Below are 22,036 nucleotides of genomic sequence, written 5' to 3'. Positions count from 1 at the left end.
TTTGTGAAGGGATTTACACGGACAATGTTATACTGCTCGAGCATAACTTCCATATCTAAGGACATTTGAAGGTTTTAATCGTGGCGTTTACTACTTCCTCTGCATTCTGGGATGCATGTCACTCAGGACTGGTGTCTTCCCTCCTTTGAAAGTCACCATCTTCTATATTACACCCGTATCTGGTTATCTTATGAAGCTGTTCCATTTCCTTTCCCTCCACCTGTACAGCCCCACCATTGCATGCGATATAGCTAATGATGACTCAACTCACTGGGCACATTTTAAAGGGGAACACTTTTAGGGGCGGCGAGGCGGCACAGCGGTGTGTATGTTCTCTCCATGCCCGTGTGGGTTTGTTTCCTCCCACAGTCCAAAAGATGTCCAGGTTAGGTGGATTGGCTGTGCTAAATTTCCCCTTGGGTGTCCAAAGGTTGGGTGGGGTTATAGGAATAGGGCGGGGGATTGGGCCTTGGTAGGGTGGCCTTTCGAAGGGTTGGTGTGGACTCACCGGGCCGAATGGCCTCTTTCTGTACTGTTGGGATTCTATGTTTCTATGATTATCCAGTGCGCAATATAAAATTTAGCGGTCCTGCGTGTTAATCCTATTTCTTCACACAATCGAGCTCTCTAACCCCCGCCCCCTCATCACCGACATAGGTTTGACCAAAGCCTAAAAGTGGCTAATTCCTTTGAACCATTTTAAGGGGAAATGCTGACGGTCAAAGTCTTTCTTCGTATATCCATTTCGTACAAGACTGGTCTGCGTTACGATTTCAACCGCTGACCTCCGGGAAATCGTACACAGAGCAAGGCCTTTCCAAAGTGGAAACACTTACTGTGAAGTGAATCCAGGTCAAAGACCCAACTGCCCTAACTATTCCTCAGATCTAAAGTTTGAGCGAGTGGTATTTAGCAGTCACAGTCAGAAATTTAAGAGGGGGTGTGAATACAAGGCTTCTATTTCTGTTTCACCAGATCAGAGGCACTGTCACGAACTTACAGTGCTACCCTCCAGCTATTTCCTCTCTATGGAAAGTGAGCGGGTGTTGGGCTGCTGTTTTCTACACGCTCATCAGCGAGGCTCAGAGAGCTTTTTGATGTGCCTTAGAAGCAATGCACTTTATCCCACAACTTCCCCCCTGTATGGAAACAGTGACAGGTCAGCACACTCCAACGACTTCTAGAGTTTCCAATAATCAGGTTTATTAATCTCACGACACAATCACCCGGGCTGAAATAAACTGAGGTCAGCCTTTTAATTTGGTCACGCCGTGAAAATGTCAAAGAAAATATAATGGAAAAATTAAAAGCTCCGGGACACATTCTGCACACTTCCATCCTGCCCAACGTGCAACAGGCTCGATGAATCCAAACCAGCTTTGTTCTCTCTGGGCTCATATATTGACTGCAGACACAATTGCACAGAGGACACACTGGAAAAGGTCCACTTCCGAGACAGTAAAACGTCCCGATTTTAAAATGAGAGACACCCCGTGAGAAATCATTGCTAACAAAACCTTATCTTCAAAATGAATCAAAGTAAAGCCAATCACAGATAGCAGGATGGTTTAAAAAACGGCTTCCTCGTGCAGAATGTACCACACGATCAAAATCATCCAATGTACAATGTACAGTTAACCCTTTCATAACTATTAAAAAGTGGCCATCGCTTGAAAGAGCTACAAACGCCATTACCTACCTGTGTTCGCAGGATTTTTAAAAATGGGACCTTTAAAATACACTCCACAGCAGAAAGCAAAGGTGAGCTGGTACTGTTCATTTACTGCACTGAAACTATTCACACCTCAGACCGAAGCTCAGACTGCATGCGTACAGACGCAGCGTCTTAAACAACAATCTGGTCACCGTGGCTAAACAAGTCTGGTCACCGTGGCGAACATAAACCTAGAAGAGCAGTGTTTAAATAGATTGGGGGGGAGGGGGGGGAGGGTGGCCTTGTCTTCTTTGCAAGTTCCTGTTGCAGTTTCATTTCTAGTTAAAGTTCATGCAGAACAAAACTTTAAAACCTGTCTACATGAAGTATGAGCTATAGAAAAATATAATGGCCGTGATGCTCCCGAATGTAGACCAGGTGCTCCCGCCAGTTGGCACTAGGAGCGACTCTGATGCCATTCAATGCCAAGGTCCGTTCCCCCCCCACCCGCCCAAAATCGCTGGCAAGAACCCCCCCCCCCCCCCAACCAACCTGCAGTTCCCCACCTTCAAGCACCACCCCTTGACCCTTTGTTCTGAGCACCCGGTATTTCTAGGAAGCTCTTCAGAACACAGAGACAGCCTCTTTTTAAAAAAACACCACGTGGTTAGAAAAACAGTTGCTCTTCAGAGTTAATGGAACCCTGTTGAGCTACGTAAGTAAACAACAGTAGTCCTTCCTTTGAAAAGGCCTAGGTCTGTCAATCAAAAGGCTTGTAAAAGATAATAATCTGTGGATTGAATGTAAATAATGCAGTTCAAAGCTTTTAGGCTTCTAACCTTGCAGAGGCTTCAGAAAGTTAAAGGGCAATGAAACTGACTGAAAAAAAACACTTCAAAGGCTCCACCACATTGATGGGAATACCTTCATCTCACAGGTTTTTGAATCTGCCATGCTGACAAGATAGTAAAAAGGGCTTCAGCTGCGGATGGGAAGACTTTCACTCTCTTCCCAGAGATCTTTAATTTTGACATGCTGACAGTTTAAGGTGTTTCAAGGCTGCAGATGGGAAGACCAGCCAAATGACCCCCTTCTCAGGTAAGGCCCCTGACCTGAGCCACCCCCAGCCCGGCACAGGTTCCCCCAACATCCACCTCCCATGAAGGACCCCTCGGCACCCTGGTGGCAAGTGTAGGGAGAGTACTCACCCCCTTGGGAGTGCAAGTGGTCGGGTCCCCATTTCTCAGGACAGGCCCCGATTCCCGACAGCGGGACCCCGGATGTGGCGGTCTGGAGCTTCCCAGGAGGCACCCTGCCCGATAATTACATTCAAATGGAAGTTAATCTGGTATTTGCATGTTTCCACCGGGTCTGGGTGAAAACCTCATCACGGCCGGCAGGGCAAGTCAGGAGAATCGCAACGGCGTTGACGCCAGGATTAGAAACTGACTCTGCATTTCATCAAACTCAATGGTGTAGATCAGGCCTAAAAACATTGGGCAGTGCGTTCGGTTTGGAATATAATCTGCACCTCTCCAACAGGCAACAGCCTGAAAACCACCTCAGCTATTAGTTAGTTTGGTGGAAACCATTCAAAGTCCTCCATTAGGATCCAGCCCTGAGTTTACTTCCAGGACTGCTCATGACTGGAACTGCTACATTCTTTTGTAATGTAGAAGTCATCAGGAACCTCAATCAATCAGGCTCCTGCCCTCGGCTCACTACCCGATACCGGTTGGCGATATGTAAACTATCAGGAATTTCCTACGACATTCCAGCCTTTATCCCAATCCGTGGTTTCTGCAAATAATGTTCCGGCTTTCACCTCAACTTCCTGTTATTTGTTATTCCATGTAGAAACTCTCAATTACATTTCCACATTTATCTCACTTCCTGGTATCTGTTATTCCCTGGCAACTCTCGAGGCTGAACCAAGCTTTTCGCAACCTGTATGACTTGCTCAACTCCAAGACGTACTGCTGACTACATATCCTTGTCATGACTAAGACTGTCTATTTCTACTTCTGGTGCCTCACCTGACCGCATCAACTTATCTGCTGCTGAAATCCTCAAACATACCTTTATCACCACGAGTTCTGACTATTCGAGCGCACCTCCAACTAGCCACCCTTCCAGCCTCCATAAGGTTAAAAGTCGTCCAATCCTCTGCTTCCCATGTTAACTCACACTAGGTCCCATTCACCCATCACAACTGTGTTCACCACCTACATTTGCTCTTGATTGAACAAAGCCTCGCATTTCTTACCCGCGTTTGCAAAAACCCTCCACGGCCTTAACCGTTCCCATCTCTACAGCCCTCTGGCATTCCTCTAATGCTTGCCTCTTGCGCGTCCTTGACATTCATCGCTCCACCACTGGAGGTCGCTGTCAGGGCCCCGAGTACTGGAATTCCCTCCCCAAACTTTAAAGATGCTCCTTAACATCTACCCCTTTGAGCAAACCTTTGCTCCAATACCTTGAGTGGCTTGGAGTCAAATTCTGTTTGAAGACCCTCCTCTGAAGCACCCTGGGATATTGCACTACATTAAAGGTGTTACATAAATCCAGCAGGAATCCATTATTAGATTCCAGTCTGTAAATCACTTCCTTTGTCTTTGGCTTATGAGCAACAGCAGCTACAGCAAAGAAAGCCCCCCCCCCACCACTGCGGACAGTTTACCTTTTCCGATCCAAAATACCACATGGCTTGGACATCCTGATGCTCTACCAAGGATTTACTAAGGTGATCGCGACATCCAGTCAGGATATTCACAACACCGGCTGGAAGGTCCGAGGTTTCAAAGACCTACGGAAGCAGAAATAAGAGTTCTTCGCTTACAAAGTGCAATGCTCATGTCGATTAGCTTTAGTCCGCAGGTAAGGTTTGTTACTAAGTTGCTGTCTGATCATTACTAAGACAATTTTTTAACATTACTAAAATGTCAACACTGCAGTTGTGAATTGAGAAGGATGGTTCTATCTCTATAGCATCATAAAGGCATGGGGCCATAATGGAAAATATACTTTTCTAATAATAATAACCTGGGGGCAGCACGGTGGCGCAGTGGATAGCACTGCTGCATCACGGCACCGAGGTCCCAGGTTCGATCCCGGCTCTGGGTCACTGTCAGTGTGGAGTTTGCACATTCTCCCTGTGTTTGCGGTGGTTTCACCCCCACAACCCAAGGGGTGCAGGGTAGGTAGACTGGCCACACTAAATTGCCCCTGAATTGGAAAAAATGAATTGGGTACTCTAAATTTTAAAAATAATAATGATAATCTTTATTGTCACAAGTAGGCTTACATTAACACTGCAATGAAGTTACTGTGAAAAGCCCCTCGTCGCCACATTCCAGCGCCTGTTCGGGTACACAGAGGGAGAATTCAGAATGTCCAATTCACCCAACAGCACGTGTTTCAGGACTTGGGGGCGGAAACTGGAGCACCCGGAGGAAACACTTGCAGACAAGGGGGAGAACGTGCAGACTCCGCACAGTGACTGAAGCCGGGAATTGAGCCTGGGACCCTGGAGCTGTGAAGCAATAGTGCTAACCACAGTGCTACACACTAACTTTTAATTCATCGGTCAAATCTTTGCTTTGAATCTTTCATAAGAACGGCAGAATTTTATTGAAGTTATCATCAAACAGTGCACCACAATTAGCACCAGTGTTTTAACCACTGCCCAATGTATCAATTCTAGCCGATGTGCTCGTCCAGTGTGTATTTGGTGTATTCGTGCAGGAGGAATGCTATAGGAATCCAACTTGTTATTGTTTTGAGGCAGAGTTGAATCCACACATTAACTGGACAAGTCTGGAGCACAAAACCGGGCATGTCGAGACAGCGCTTTTTTAAGATTACGGCGAATTTCAGAGAACAGGATAACAGAAGCTTAATTGTGTACCTGACAGGTTCTGCGTGACTGAGTGCGGTCAGTGCCAATGCTGGCTTCAAAAATATGGAAAAGTGTATCAAATGCTAGCACTAGCTCTCCCGATTGCAACGGGCATCCTAAAGTGATTTTTAAAAACTTTGCAGCAACCAGTTCGATGCGACCGTGGACATTCGATGGCAAGGCATCGACCCACCATAGCCAGACCCAGGGAGGAAATAAAACAGGAAACTATTTATATTTGGGTGTGCAGGGTTCATGATTCATGAGATCTAACAGTGCATTAAGTGCAAAGCCCAGTGGCATGCAGAATTCGAGGCAGTGGGTCGAACACGGAGGAAAACTGGGAGTGCGCAGCCCACAACTTTAGATCCCTCTGCCACTTGCGATCTTCCAAGGTGCTCGTCAATCCACATACGAGTCACCATGCTGCAGCAAACTGGGCTAAGCTGTCACGCCCGACATGGCTGGATACAGCCAGCTCTGCCACTTGGGCCTGTGGCACGAGTGAAAGCAGAGGCGCTGTTTCAGGGGAATGTTGCAAAGGCGGCTTTCTGATCAACAGGCAGCTGTAGCTTGGCATCCCGGGCGCTACAGTCCAAGAAATCCAAAAATTTACCAGAGCAAAGTTTACATGGAATCTTTACCGCAATGATCAAATCTGTCATCAAACCTAATATCCGTGAAGATTGATTTTTTTTTCTTCTTGCTGTTCTCACCCAGAGATGGCACTGCTCTACCGTGCTGGGACACCGCTGGTAACTCGCCCAAGCACCCCAGGCCTCAGCTGTGAACCCAGTCAGCATGCTATTTGAGCATAAAGGCTTCAATGTCACTTTCACTAATATTTCTACCTGTGCTTTTCAACATGGGGGCCGTGGATAGGAATCCGCAGCAGAAACTCTTTAAGGGGTCAACCACAGCCCATCCGAGTTCAGTTAGCTCAGCATATTAAAGGGATGGAATCTATCGCTGTGGATAACCCGTTAAATTAGGTGGGTTGAGACGCTCAAAAATGTTAAACTTCGTCTCACTGGTTGTACATACAGCAATACATTACAGCTCAACCGAAGAATAGGGGGAAAGGTGGGACGCTTTCTACAAGGACACAATATCGCATTGCTGCACAGATACCCTGAAATTCACGCCTGTACCTGGTAGAGCTCCAGTGCTGGCAGAGGATACTTCTCACTGGGGACAATGACGACTGCGTTTCCTCGAACAATGGCTGGAGCAAAGAGACTCACAAAGCTGAGCAAGGGATTCTCATCCGGGCACACAATGGCGACCACCCCAACAGGCTCCCGAACCATGACTGTGGCGCCATAAAGCAGGGTTTCCTTCAGGCCAGGAAGAAACGTTAAGAGGAGTCAGTGTTTAATAAACCACACAGCCCTTACAACCACTGAGTGAGAAGATAATCTATTATTACGCAATGAGCAACTTGTTACCTCAATGCACAACATTCTTTTCTTTCACTTACAAAATCAATACAGTAAATTGCCAAATCTATACAGGGTTACAGTGCAGAAGGAGGCCATTCAGCCCATCGAGTTCCTCGCTGGGAAACCTATTCTCAGGTTACTGCTTATGATTTTGCCACTTTAGAGTGAGAACTCTGGTCTCCTGTGAGTAGAGAACAGGGAGGATCAGGACCCTTCAAATGGGGAACATAATAATCTTTATTGTCACAAGTAGGCTTATATTAACACTGCAATGAAGTTACTGTGAAAATCCCCTAGTCGCCACACTCCGGCGCCTGTTCGGGTACAGAGGGAGAATTCAGAAGGTCCAAATTACCTGACAGCATGTTCGGGATTTGTGGGAGGAAACTGCAGCATCCGGAGGAAACCCACGCAGACACGGGGAGCACAGACAGCGACCCAAGCCAGGAATCGAACCTGGGACCCTGGAGCTGTGAAGCAACAGTGCTAACAACTGTGCTACTGCGCTGCCCTCCGGCCCACTGTTCTATGTCACAGCACGTTGGTGTTTAGTCATGCTTACCACTTATTTGCTGTCTCACACGTTCACAACCAACACTAACCTCTGTCACTCAAGCCTCCCGACTGCCTGTCAATTTATTCCCACCCTCTGGCATATGGGGCGGATTCTCCGGCCTCCCAGCTGTGTGTTTCCTGATGGTATGCCGCTCGCTGGCTGCGGGATACTCTGTTCCCACCGCTATCGATAGGCATTCCCATCAACGTCACCCCATGCCGTCTGGAGGCCAGCGGGCACGTGGTTCACTGCCAGAGAATCCTGCCGCCACAAAACGGCCGGAGAATCCCGGCCGTGGTCTCAAGGCAGATCATGAGTCCCCTGACACTTCACCCACTTGGCATTTCGAGACAGTGAATGGCTGTCCACTATTTGGGTGGGGGTGAGGGAGATGGAAACCATATGCAAGATTGTCCCTTGTCCTTGTTCCGAATCCCGACACAGGTACCATCTTTAAGTAGGCAAGCCTTCAGCAGGATATTACTGTCGGATTTTTCACGTCGCTTGCATTAGAACATAGAACATAGAACAGTACAGCACAGAACAGGCCCTTCGGCCCTCGATGTTGTGCCGAGCAATGATCACCCTACTCAAACCCACGTATCCACCCTATACCCGTAACCCAACAACTCCCCCCCTTAACCTTACTATTAGGACACTACGGGCAATTTAGCATGGCCAATCCACCTAACCCGCACATCTTTGGACTGTGGGAGGAAACCGGAGCACCCGGAGGAAACCCACGCACACACGGGGAGGACGTGCAGACTCCACACAGACAGTGACCCAAGCCGGGAATCGAACCTGGGACCCTGGAGCTGTGAAGCATTTATGCTAACCACCATGCTACCGATGCAATCGTAGCACTCTGGCTGCTCAGCGCAAATGAGTTACCGGAGCTTTGTGCAAGTTCAGTTCAACACCGGCTTCGACATTTATCCAGTGGGCCGTCGTCGGTGGTGCGGAAGGGGTGGAGGGTGAACCCCATCGAGCAACTGTTTTGATTCTTCCCAACTCAACATGCAATCCAGTTGACCCACCTGGACTGTGCCGCCGTATTTGTCACAATAGGCGCCCCAGTAGAAAAGTCTCTCGATGCACGAGTCCACCTCCCTCAGGGCATCCTCGATACTGACGCCAGTCAGGTTGCTCAGGTGCTGTGCCATCTCTTGCCGTCGCACCTCCAGGTTCTCCGCCATGTAGTAAACGATCTGAGCCCTGTTGTGCGCGGCTCGCTTCCCCCAGCTGCAGGGGACAAAAATCACAAATCCCTCACTGCCCTGTGCTGCTTTTCTTTACGGATTCCTCACTCCGACCACGCTATCCTTGTGTCAGCCGACGACTTCGGAGAATCAGCTGGAACAGCTTAATCCTAATTAAACCGCATCGGGTCTCTCTCTCCCGCCAGGGCAGCCTACTCTGCACCTTGGACGATCTTCAATGACTATTCATACAATTGCAAGACAGATCCCAATACCTGCTGCACTCAGTTTGAAAACTGCCCAACGCGCAACCCGTCTTGTATCCAGATACAGCGGAGATTGGTTTTTTTCCAAATTCATGCATGGGATGTGGGCATCGCTGGCAGGAGCAGCATTTATTGCCCAGTCCTGACCTGGCGCCTTGAGAAGATGGTGGTGGTGAGCTGTCACTGTTAACTGCTGCAGGGCATGCGGGCGAAGGTTGTCACAGTGGTTTGAAGCGCCTGATGCCTTAATCATAGAATTTACTGTGTAGAAAGAGGCCATTCGGCCCATAGAGTCTGCACCAGCCAAAGCCCACGCCTCCACCCTATCCCCATGACCCAGTAACCCCACCTGACCGTTTTTGGACACTAAGGGCCAATTTAGATTGGCCAATCCACCTAAGCTGCACATCTTTGGATTGTGGGAGCAAACCGGAGCACCCGGAGGAAACCCATGCAGACACAGGGAGAACGTGCCGACTCCGCACAGACAGTGATCCGGGGCCGGGAATCGAACCTGGGGCCCTGGAGCTGTGAAGCAACAGTGCTAACCCACAGTGCTATCGTGCTGCCCTCCAGATGGGTCTTTACACAATCATGACATGCATGGTCACCATTACTGAGATTATTATTTTTTTTTAAATTCCAGATTTCTTTTATTCAAATTCCATTCCCCAGCAGCCTAATGGGATGTGAACTTGTGTCTCTGAATCAGCAGCCCAGTCCTATAACCACAGTGCTACCGATCCCCGTTCCCATGGAGTACCATCCTCTTGATAAGAATCAACAAGGGTGGGGAGAAACGAGTTCCCAGAATGAACTGAGCCTGGGTGAAAACTGAAAGCGGAGATCCACACCGTCATAAGAACACAAGAACTAGGAGCAGAAGTCGGCCATCTGACCCTTGAGCCTGCTCCGCCATTCAATGAGATCATGGCTGATCTTTTGTGGACTCAGCTCCACTTATCTTCCCGGACACCATAACCCTTAATTCTTCAAAAAACTATCTATCTTTATCTTGAAAACATTTAATGAAGGAGCCTCAACTGCTTCACTGGGCAGGGAATTCCATAGATTCACAACCCTTTGGGTGAAGAAGTTCCTCCTAAACTCAGTCCTAAATCTACTTCCCTTTACTTTGAGGCTATGCCCCGAGTTCTGCTTTCACCCGCCAGTGGAAACAACCTGCCCACATCTATCCTATCTATTCCCTTCATAATTTTATATGTTTCTATAAGGTCCCTCCCGCATCCTACCGTCACGTGGATTCATCTCAGAGCAGAACCGTTACAAACACTCACCCGGGAGCTCCTGCGTGAGCAGCCTCGACCGCGTTGCGGACATCTTTCCGGTTACAATCCCCGACGTAGGCCAGGGCTCTGCCGGTGTGGTCAAAAATGGGCCGAGAGTACATGCTGTAAGGCCTCTTCTGGGCGCCTCCATAGTACAGTTTGTACGTACGGTCAACGCTGCGGGTAAACAAAACACCAGCATGTCAACTGGGCATACGAGGACAGTCACACTTCTCGCACTCAGTGACAAAGTTCCTTCATTTTCTCACCTCGGAACAGCATCAGTCTTCAGTAGCTTGGGTCGTGCCATTTGCCCTGGGATGGGTGCTAGGTCTGCTCCATGTACTGCCGCATACGTGCTATACTGGATCTCACCTGGGTTTGGATAAGGGCGCTCTTCCCAGGTAGGCCTCACGTACTCATACAAGCCCTAGACAAGAGAGTAAGGGAGGAGGATGAAAGGCCGGTGGTGAGCAACTTCAAAGCTATTTTTCTGTTTCAACCCAAGGTGGCGAATCGCAACAAACTGAAAAACTGACCCAAGAATGAAGGGTAACTTTGCCTTTTAAGTTGCACAGATCCCACACCAACACAACATGAACACCTTCCCCTGTGCACTAAAAGGAGAAAGTCTAAAATGATTCCTCATCAGTCACAACATTCCTCCTCAGTATTTCCACGTATCTTTCAATCTATTGGTTTTTAAAAAGAGACGTCAAGTTGTCCTGGATGAAAGACCCATCGCCAAACAATGTCTATTAAAAATTCACTTTACATGTAGTCGTTGGGAATGCACAATTAGAACAATTCAAATTGGTGTGTCATGTGAGTGTACCTTTAAGAAATGGGTGTTTAAGAAATGTACCTTTAAGAAATGAGTGTTTAGCAGTGATGTCAGAGTCTGGGTGGAGCTGGGGCTGTCAGTCAGCTTTTTACTTTCCTTTTAGGCTGTTGGCTGCAGGGTGTGTTTTAGTTTCGTTTTCAGAGCTGGATAGCTGCCGTCACAGCCAGAAGGTGTATTAGTCTCTCTCTATATAATCTAAAGACTGTAGATCGATCCTTTGGTGATTTAAAACTAATAACTGCTCTCAGTAGTGACTTTAACCTGATGTGCTTCTGTTAAAAGTGTTTTGTTTAAAGTCTTATGGATGTTAAAAGGACAGCTTAAGGATTACTTATTGTATTCTTTGGGGGTTGTATTTGAATTAATGGTTGCTAAGATGTTCACTATGTTTCAAAAAGGTTAACTTGAGTTCATAGAATAAACATTGTTTTGCTTTTAAAACATACTTTTCCATTTCTGCTGTACCACACCTGCAGAGTGGGCCGTGTGCTCCCCATACCACAATCTACTAAAAGTTGTGGGTCAGGTGAACTCCATGATACACTTTGGGGTTCTCTAAACCCTGGCCCATAATAGGTGTGAAATGTGTCTCATAACCTCTCCTCCAGCACTGACCTCTTTCCCACCATCCCGTCCAAATCCACTCTCTTTGTACCCACCGAAGCCGGCCGCAGCATCAAACATGTTGTGTCCGTTGACCCAGACTGCACCGGCCTTTAAACTAAGGAGAGTATTCGTTAGCCAATCTGCGATATCAACACTGAAATGGACCACTGTAAATTAAATGAGGGAATGCAGAGGAGGAGGGTTGGGGGGTGGGGGGGGGGGGGGGGGGTAAGATAAAGATGGGATGGAAAGGAAAGAGCTATAAAGGAGAAAAAAGGAAAACGAGGAAGCGAGGAGGGACTGGGGGGGGGGGGGGGGGGAGAAGAGACTTGAGGAGACGAGGGACGAGGAGGGACTGGGGGGGGGGGAGTGAGGCAAGGAGGGACCTGGAGGGGATGTGGCAGATAAGTGCGAGGAGCGACAAGGAGGGATGAGGTGGGAGCGAGCTGTGTGGAGGGCAGGGGGTCAAGGCAAGGGATGAGGCAGGGAGGGACAGGGACCAAAAGTAAAGAGGGCGCTCGAGCTGTGCATGGGGAGAGCTCGGGAGCAAGAAAGGGAATGCAAATTTACAAGGGAATGGAAGGAAGAGAGGAACAAGGCAGAGACACAAGAGGGAAAGTGGGAGAGGAGGAAGGGGAAGCTGCCACGAACATTACTGCTATCCCATTTAATCAACAAATGTTCTCACCTCATTGCCACCTCCAGTGCTAATGGCAGGTTTTCAGTCCAGACACTGCCCGCGAGTCCATACGGTGTGTTGTTTGCCAAAGCAATGGCCTCCTTCGCAGTTCGGAATGTCAGAGCTACTAAAACTGGTCCAAAAATCTAAAGAATGAGGAGGCAATGACTCATTAAATGGAGCCGCAGCAGTGATCCACGAGACAGATTCCCCCTTCCTGCTGCCCAGGTTTATCCCTACGAAAGTCTAGAAGCAGGAATAATCTCTCGGTTTGAAGCAAAGACAGTCTGGGGCTGTGCTCTGAAATATATTTGAAATCCAAACTTCTAATGTCCTTTTCATCCATCCGTCCATGTTACTCCATTCGCGTCACAGGCTAACTTACTTTATCAAGAGGTGAGATGGAGAGATATAATCTGCGTGGAACCCAACTCCAGCCATAAAGGTCCCACAATGGGATCCCTTGTGCCATAAGACCATAAGGCAGAGGAGCAGAATTAGGCCACTTGGCCCATCGAGTCTGCTCCGCCATTCAATCATGGCTGATATTTTCTCATCCCCATAAGCCCTGATCCCCTTATTAATCAAAGCAATGGCCTCCTTCACAGTTCGTAATGTCAGAGCTACTAAAACTGATCCAAAAGACCAAAGAATGAGGAGGCAATGACTCATTAAATGGTACCACCCTCCCCCCACCCCCACGGGATGAGAGTATCGCAGGCAAGGCCAGCCTTTGTTACCCATACTGTGCAACTGCCCTTGACGAAGCAGTTAAGGGTTCAATACCCTTACCATGAAGGCCCCAACTTCTCAACCTTGTCCCTCACCGGAGGTATGGTGACCCTCAGGTTAAACCACCACCAGTCAGCTCTCTCTCTCTCTCACACACACAAAGGAGCCAGAATCCTATGGTCCTCTGAGACTATGGTGACTTTAATTTCACTGTTTAATGCGGTAAACAGGGCGGTCATTTTACAAACGCCCAAGCTCTGACAAGCGGCAATAGGTTCGTGACCAGTTAATCTGCTTTTAGTGACACTGATTGATAAATATCAGTAGGACACTGGAGCAAAATATCCGGTTCTTCTTTGAAATAGTGTCTTGGGATTTTAGGTCCACCCAAGAGGGCTAAGTAGCCTCCGTTTAATGCCTCATCTAAAAAGAGGGGACAGGATTGGCGTCTATATAGTCAAACAGCCTGTTAATATTAATGATCTACTCCCATACATGGAAATGTGCCATTTTGGGAAGGAAGTGGTGCCTGATGGCGCTCATGAAGCTAGTGCGTTCCTAACTTGTGTCAGCTGTGACTCAGGTGGAAGCACATTTAATGCTGAATCACAAGGTTCTGGATTGAAGTCAGGACTTGAGCGCACAAATCAAGGCTGACACTTGGGTGCAGTACTGAGGGAAGGTGACACTGTTGGAGGTACCCATTATTTTGGATGAAAAGTTAAACCAAAGTCCCATCTGCCTGTTAGGGCATCACGGTAGCACAGTGGCTAGCACTGTGGCTTCACAGCGCCAGGATCCCAGATTCGATGCCCCGCTGGGTCACTGTCTGTGCGGAATCTCTGCACGTTCTCCCCGTGTCTGCGTGGGTTTCCTCCGGGTGCTCCGGTTTCCTCCCACAGTCCAAAGACGTGCAGATTAGATGGATTGGCCATGATAAATTGCCCTTAGCGTCCAAAAGAAGGTGAAGAGGGGTTATTGGGTTACGGGGATAGGGTGGAAGTGAGTGCTTAAGTGGGTCGGTGCAGACTTGATGGGCCGAATGGCCTCCTTCTGCACTGTATGTTCTATGTTTCAGTGGATGCAAAAAGATCCCATCAACGCTATTCCAGAGAGAAGGCCGAATCCTGGCCAATATCTATCCCTCAAATCAAGATCACAAAAATCGGATTACCTGGTGATTACTGTGAGGAATGGGTTAACAGACCTTCCAATTAAATAGTAATTTGATGTCAATTATCCAACATAAGTCACTGATATATAAAGGAGTTACAGGTGGCACCATTTGTTGGAGATGTGTGTGAAGTTGGATCGAAGTAATCAAGGTGTTATGTGGAGAAGAACTCTTGTCTCCTTTACTTTACAGCAATCCAGAAACTTCAACAGTTACCACATTGCGGTTTGCGAGAGTTGCTGCGTGCAAATTGGCTGTCCCGAGTCCTACATTAAAACAGTGACTAGACTTTGACAAGTACCTGACTGGCTGTAAAGCACGTTGAGGTATCCTGGGGTAGTGAAAAATGCTAATCTGTTATTGTTGTACAATTCTGTAAAATTCAAGCCATGAGATTAATTACTCGGTGAGAAAATGGAACCTTAGCTTCAAGAAAGGACTTACCTCTTCCCGGACAACTCGGGAAACGGTGTTCACATTGGTGATGAGGGTGGGTGGGTAGAAGAGACCCTTCGGAGTCTTCTGATGCATTCCTTCACACATCTGATACACCTGCAGTGAGAGGGAGGGAGAATTAATGCAGCTGCCTGGGGTCTAAGATGGCGACCGTGAAGAAGGGATACTCTGTCTTTAGACAGCCCTCTGCCCCATCATGTATGTGCTGGCTGTGGTGATAATGCATATACATATTAAACATACATAGTTATCTCTACGACCTCCAACCAGTAGGTCGCGATAGAGATCCACCATCCGGCAGTTGGAAGTAAGTCGTACCAGAGGGCAGTCACTTTAGTAGTAGTTCCAAGAGAGTTCAGTTATTCGTTACCGTCTGTATGATAGTCCGTCAGTTATCTTTGCACGTGCTTACTTTGTTAATAAACTATGTTACCCGTCAAAGAACTAGATATTCTGCGTGCATCATTACCAGGGCCGCAACACAGAACATAAGGGGCAGCACGGTAGCATGGTGGTTAGCATAAATGCTTCACAGCTCCAGGGTCCCAGGTTCGATTCCCGGCTGGGTCACTGTCTGTGCGGAGTCTGCACGTCCTCCCCGTGTGTGCGTGGGTTTCCTCCGGATGCTCCGGTTTCCTCCCACAGTCCAAAGATGTGCGGGTTAGGTGGATTGGCCATGCTAAATTGCCCGTAGTGTCCTAAAAAGTAAGGTTGGGGGGGGGGGGGGGGGGGGGGGGGGGGTGGGTTGTTGGGTTACGGGTATAGGGTGGATACGTGGGTTTGAGTAGGGTGATCATTGCTCGGCACAACATCGAGGGCCGAAGGGCCTGTTCTGTGCTGTACTGTTCTATGTTCTATAACATTGGCCAAAACAAAAAAAGAGATAACCAGCCTAACCCACTTTCCAGCTCTTGATCTGTAGCACTGTACATTCTGGCTCTTCAAGTGCATATCCAAGTGTTTTTTTTTAAATGCAACCAGTGTTTCTGCCCCTTCATCAGGCAGAGAGTTCTAAACAACCATCTCCTTCGGGGTGAAAACATTTCTCTTCAACTCCCCTCTGATCTTTTTACCAATTATTTTAAATTTGTTCCCCCCTGGAGATTGTCCTATTTGCTAAGGGAAATCGATATTTCCCATCCGCTCAATTTCATGCGCCTTAATTAAATTCCCTGAGCCGCCACCGTCCCGTCGAAGAAAACCACGGCCCTGTTCGAGCGCTCGACATGCTGAAATTCTCAATTTCTGCAACATCCTCACCAATCTCCTCTGCACCACTGTGCGATCGCGTCCTTCCTGTAATGTGGTGACCTGAACTGTACGTGTCTTTGCCACACTTGTTCCAAGTGAGATGCTGTGCATTCAGCAGCGCAAAATTAAATTGCCCATTGGACAGTATGTCATGATATCTATATCGCAGCACTTCAAGTGGATATCCAATTATTGTTAAATGTGTGACAGTTTCTGCTTCTACCATCCTCAGGCAGAGAGTTCCAGGACACCACTCACCCTCTGCGTTAAAAAATTACTCCTCTTTAATTGTTACAGTAACTTTAATTCCCCTGGTTATTGACCTCCGTGCTAGCGGAAATAGGTCCTGGGCGGCACGGTAGCACAGTGGTTAGCACCATCACCAGGGTCCCGGGTTCGATTCCCTTGGGTCGCTGTCTGTGCGGAGTCTGCAGGTTCTCCCCGTGTCTGCGTGGGTTTCCTCCGGGTGCTCCGGTTTCCTCCCACAAGTCCTGAAAGACGTGCTGTTAGGTAATTTGGACATTCCGAAATCTCACTCCGTGTACCCGAACAGGCTCCGGAGTGTGGCGACTCGAGGCTTTTCACAGTAACCTCATTGCAGTGTTGATGTATGACACTAATAAAGATTATTATTATTCCTATCCACTCTCTCTGGACCTCCTAATTTTAAATGTCCCTCAGCCCCTTCTTCCAAAGAAAATCACAGCCGATGATTCAATCTTACCTCCTAGCTAAAACACTGTTACTAAGTAAATAGGACTAAACTGCATTAGGAAAAAGGATTACACAGATATAAGCTTTCCCTGATGATGCCGTGATCCGTGCAATGAGTAGTTGAACCCAACAAACTAAAACATCTGCTGCAATCCCTGGTCTGTGTTGAGTTACGTCATCTGATCCATCTCGGCGGCAGCATCACAGTCGGCCGCAGCACCGTCGAGGCAGGGGAACGGGGAAAACAAAATGCGCACCTGAACACTGTACGGTGAACGCGGTTGGATCGGCAAGTCGCCCCCACCTCATCGACGACAGGATCCGGCTCAGCTGGACCAGTCCCCACAAGTCAATCCACCTGCTGACATTCTCTGCCAAGGTCACGCAGGCGTGACAGGCAGCTGGATGAGGTATCGGACGGCACGAGTTGAACGTGGGAGGAAAGGGCACTCAGGAGCGACGGGGTGAAAAGCTGACCAGAAATAATCGATACAGTGGGCGGGACGTTCGGCTCCTGATCGCGCTGGGCCGGGTTCGGCAGCGGGAGTGGAAAATATCGTGAGAACTGCAAGGTCGGCATAAACGCAATTCGTCCGTGACATTATTGGAGTATTTGAGGGCAGCATGGTGGTTAGCACTGTTGCTTCACAGCTCCAGGGTCCCAGGTTCGATTCCCGGCTTGGGTCACTGTCTGTGCGGAGTCTGCACGTTCTCCCCGTGTCTGCATGAGTTTCCTCCGGGCGCTCCGGTTTCCTCCCACAGTCCAAAGATGTGCGGGTTAGGTGGATTGGCCGTGCTAAATTGCCCCTTAGTGTTCAAAAAGGTTAGGTGGGATTACTAGGTTACAGGGATAGGGTAGATACGTGAGCTTCAGTCGGGTGCTCTTTGTAAGGGCCGGTGCAGACTCGATGGGCCGAATGGCCTCCATCTGCACTGTAAATTCTGTGAGTATATTAACATAGAATTACCAGGACCCCGAGCCAGAATAATCCCACTCATACCCCCCCAGCAAGAAAATCCAACCGCGACGGCGTGAAGGCAGAACAGTTTGAATCACGACTCGTCTCCCAAGGTGTGCACCTGGCGAGCAGACCACCCAGGGAAGCTCAGGTGAGTGCATCGCTCGGCGGGGGCGGGCGGGGTGGGTGCAAAGAGGGTCATGCCAGCGGGGCGGTGCATTAGGTGCATTAGGTGGAGAAAGTTGCTATTGCTGACAGCGCCTTCAATGGCATTTCTCCTGCCCGACGTTGGCCTTTGCCAGTGTCTGGGAAAATCTCGCCCTACGAGCGAAACGTAAACTTTCGGGACAGGGCAACTTTTCTAGTTCCATATGTTGAATGGATTTTAGATTCCGAAGCTAACTTCCGCAATACAGCTACTGAGCTAGACATGGAAAATTTACTGATGTCAACATTTTGGATTTTAATTGTTTGAAGATTAAAGGAGCAAGGAATGATCAAGGGTAGTGGAGGAGTTGTGAAGCTACAGGAGAATTATTTTAAGCAGGAGATGGTGCAGAGAGCCTTGATTCCAATAAAGTCACGAACAGGGAAGAGTTGGGAATATCGATCACTAATTGTAAATTGTCACTGGAGGTCATCTGCAGGAAATCACCAGAGTTGGCGGTTGCCCCATTCAATTTTGGGCTGGCCAGTTGAAAATGTCAGCCCTCTCCAGAACGAGTGGGAGTTGTTCTGGGTCATGTATCCTTTCCCGCTGGAATGGAATGAGATCCGAAATGGAAAACCTGCATCCGGCAATGGATTAGGTGGATTGGCCATGATAAATTGCCCCTTGGTGTCCAAGGATGTGCAGGTTAGCGGCGGTTACAGGGATAGGGCAGGGGGAGTGGGCCTAGGTAAAGTGTTCGTTTGGAGGGTCGGTGCAGACCCGATGGGCCGAATGGCCTCCTCCTGCACTGTAGGGGTTACATGACTCAAATGAATGCACAGGTTTCACATCTTGTGACGTGCGCTTGTTGAATAGATAACCTCCTTTAAGATACTAGCTATCATCAAATAGTGCGCAACTTAAATATTGCAAATATAGGAATTTTCTCGGAGATCGGTGCACGCTTGGAGCGAGTGAGGTTTCAAGAACTGAAAAATTAATAAGGCAGGTATGGTTTTTAACCTCTTACATCTGCTCCTTCAGCCTTAGCCTCCTCCACGTATTCCGTGATCGTCTTCTTCTGGGATTCATCCACCAACGCGCTCATGTCAATGCCCTTGTCCAGGCTATCACCCACACGGAGGCGTTGCATCCGTTGCTTCAGCCGGTATATTAGGTCATCAGCAATCGACTCCTGCATCAGCAGTCTGGAGCCTGCGCTGCACACCTACAAGAAACAGACACCATTAATCCTGGAAAGACCCGAGAGCACCGCGCGATTAATTTTCCAGCTGTCACAGGACGAGGAATTTCAACACCGCGAGGTGGAGCACTTTCCATTTAATAATCTTTACTGTCACAAGTAGGCTTACGCTGCAATGAAGTTACTGTGAAAAGCCCCCAGTCGCCACATTCCGGCGCCTGTTCGGCTACACGGAGGGAGAATTCGCAATGTCCAAATTACCTAAAAGTACATCTTTCGGGACTTGTGGGAGGAAACCGGAGCACCCGGAGGAAACCCACGCAGACACGGGGAGAACGTGCAGACTCCGCACAGACAGTGACCCAAGCCGGGAATCGAACCTGGGACCCTGGCGCTGTGAAGCAACAGTGCTAACCACTGTGCTACCGCGCTGCCCTGTGTAGTACGCTCAGTGGCAGTGCTGGGCATTTCCTGGTGAGCTTGGAGGCAGAATTAAACTTCTCTCTTTGCTCAGCTTCAACTAGGCTCAGGACTGGTGTTGGCCACGGCAAAAGCCTTTACGGAAAAGTGTGCAAATAGCGAAGTCTGTTGACTGTGACTGGGGGCGGCATCCCAAACCACAAAACTTCTCATAAAATACCCTCTATTACCAGAGTCATGCAGCCCTGAGGGTTGTCTACTCCCAAACCACAGCCTGCATGGAACAATGGTGAGGGAAGGTGAAGCGACACAACCAGATGAAGCCCCAATCATTCGTCTTAACCCTGCCAACCTCAGGAGAACCTGCCTTCAAGTAGCAAACATGCACCTGGAAAAGCAGCCATGCTGTGTACCTGGACATTATAGTGTCAGAGCAATAGGAATCTGTATCCACCAGATCCCCTGTTTACCAGGTATGGGGACAGCAACTGCACTGAGCTGTCTGACCTGAGCCAGGCTATCAGCCGCTTCACCGAAACTTTCTCCAACAGGAAATGGCAACCCCTCTTGTATCTTGCCCAATTGATCTTTCTTTATATAAAAGTCCAGGCAGTGTATGGGGAAGGCCACTTAAACATGGGGACCAATCACAGCTGAGGCCTACCCAGTCCGAATCAAACACACAATCACACAACGCCACTTTCAACACAGGTGACTGACTGGTGGTCAGGTGGTGCCTTCTCCACCAGCCTAGCACAAGCTACTGAGGCCAATCTGGTACACTGGAAGGCGCCAGATTGATTGAGGCCAATCTGGAAGGCAATCTTTATTAAGAACCCTTGAGACATTATCCCCAAAGGAGTTACTCAGCTTTGCACGAAATCCTACCCTTTGAAGTCGGGATGGCATAGTGGTTAGCACTGCTGCCTCACAGCTCCAGGGACCAACATTCAATTCCGGCCTCGGGTGATCGTCAGTGCGGAGTTTGTACTTTCTCCCCGTGTCTATGTGGGTTTCCTCCGGGTGCGCCGGTTTCCTCCCACAGCACAAAGATGGGCAGGTTCGGTGAATTGGCCGCGCTAAATTGCCCCCTTAAGTGTCCAGAGGGTTGGGTTGGGTTGCGGGTATGGGCATGGGCTTAAGTGGGGTGCGCATTCCTGGGGCCGGTGCGGACGCGATGGGCCGGGTGGCCTCCTTCTGCAGTGTAAATTCAATGAGTCCAAGTCCATTATCACTAGTCGTGTCATCTAGCCACAGTTCCAAAGGACCAGGGCATCTCTCTCCATTGGAGAGAGATTTCTTTGGCAACTCCGCAAGCAAGGGGTGAGGCAAAGCGGTCGGGCCTCTGTGAAATACCACAGCCAGTACGGGGACTGAACCTGTGCCATTGATGTCTTTCTGGTTAACACGCTGGCCTAATTAAGTGAGCTCACTGACCACCAAACAAAATACTTGAACAAAGCCAAATGTTTGAGCAGGGCTACGATTCACTTGTATGTTGGTTGTCTGGGCAATATACAGCACTTAGCGGCCATTAGCCGAATTCCCAGCCACGAGCCTCACCTGTCCTTGGTTGAACCAAATTGCATCCACCAGGCCTTCCACCACACTGTCCATATCAGCTGTATCGAACACAATGAAAGGAGATTTGCCACCAAGTTCCAGTGATAGTTTCTTGCCCGTGCCAGCTGTAGACTGACGGAGGAGCTGCCCGACCTGTGTGACACAGTAGAAGGGTCAGATTATATCATCAACCTTGCTCAACATGCAAGATTTTCATAGATCATAGAATTTACAGTGAAGAAGGAGGCCATTCGGCCCATCGAGTCTGCACAGGCTGTTCGAAAGAGCACCCTATCTAAGCCCACCTCCACCCTATCCCCGTAAACCCACCCAACCTTGTTGGACACTTAGGGCAATTTATCATGGCCAATCCACCTAACCTGCACATATTTGGACTGAGAGGAAACCGGAGCACCCGGAGGAAACCCACGCAGGCACAGGGAGAAGTGCCGACTCCGCACAGACAGTGACCCAGCCAGGAATCAAACCTTGGACCCTGGAGCTGTGAAGCAACTGTACTAACCACTATGCTACCGTGCCCCCCCCCCCCACATTTTGAAGGGGTTCAATAGGGTAGACACACAGATCGCTTTCCCTGGCCGGGGGAATCCAGAACAGGGGTCCACTCAGGCTAACAGGTCGATCCATTAAGGCCGAGATGAGGAGACATTTCTTCACTGTGAATCGTTTGAACTGTCTGCCCCAGAGGGTTGTGGGGAGAAGTTAGCATGGCGGTAATGTCATTGGGCCAGTAATCTAGACTGATGATCTGGAAATGCGGGTTCAAATCCCACCGAGTTGCCCTGGTGGAATTAAACTTCAAATAATAAATCTGGAATGATAAAGCTGGCCACAGTAATGGTGTCCATGAAACTATCATGGTTAAAAAAAAAACATCTTGTTAACTAATGTCCTTTAGGGAAGGAAATCTGCCACCATTACCTGGTCTGGCCTACATGTGACTTCAGAGCCACAG

General features: G+C 48.7%; 1 protein-coding gene across 2 annotated transcripts in view; it reads right to left on the bottom strand.

Annotated features, from left to right (window-relative positions):
* aldh16a1 (aldehyde dehydrogenase 16 family, member A1) overlaps positions 1-22,036 on the bottom strand; it is a 65,925-nt gene that overhangs the window by 6,067 nt on the left and 37,822 nt on the right. The window contains exons 7-16 of one of the 2 annotated variants that reach the window (XM_038783461.1): positions 21,061-21,213; positions 18,904-19,101; positions 14,787-14,894; positions 12,446-12,582; positions 11,767-11,872; positions 10,577-10,737; positions 10,317-10,484; positions 8,591-8,795; positions 6,704-6,889; positions 4,335-4,460 (exon numbers count right to left, since the gene is read on the bottom strand). In XM_038783461.1, the coding sequence (XP_038639389.1) occupies positions 4,335-4,460; positions 6,704-6,889; positions 8,591-8,795; positions 10,317-10,484; positions 10,577-10,737; positions 11,767-11,872; positions 12,446-12,582; positions 14,787-14,894; positions 18,904-19,101; positions 21,061-21,213 (1,548 nt within the window). The remainder of the gene's footprint in view (positions 1-4,334; positions 4,461-6,703; positions 6,890-8,590; positions 8,796-10,316; positions 10,485-10,576; positions 10,738-11,766; positions 11,873-12,445; positions 12,583-14,786; positions 14,895-18,903; positions 19,102-21,060; positions 21,214-22,036) is intronic. The other variant, XM_038783463.1, reaches the window with a different exon arrangement.

The sequence above is a fragment of the Scyliorhinus canicula genome, chromosome 23, assembly GCF_902713615.1.
Source record: "Scyliorhinus canicula chromosome 23, sScyCan1.1, whole genome shotgun sequence".
Lineage (NCBI taxonomy): Eukaryota > Metazoa > Chordata > Chondrichthyes > Carcharhiniformes > Scyliorhinidae > Scyliorhinus > Scyliorhinus canicula.
This window is presented reverse-complemented; position numbering and strand designations above follow the sequence as displayed.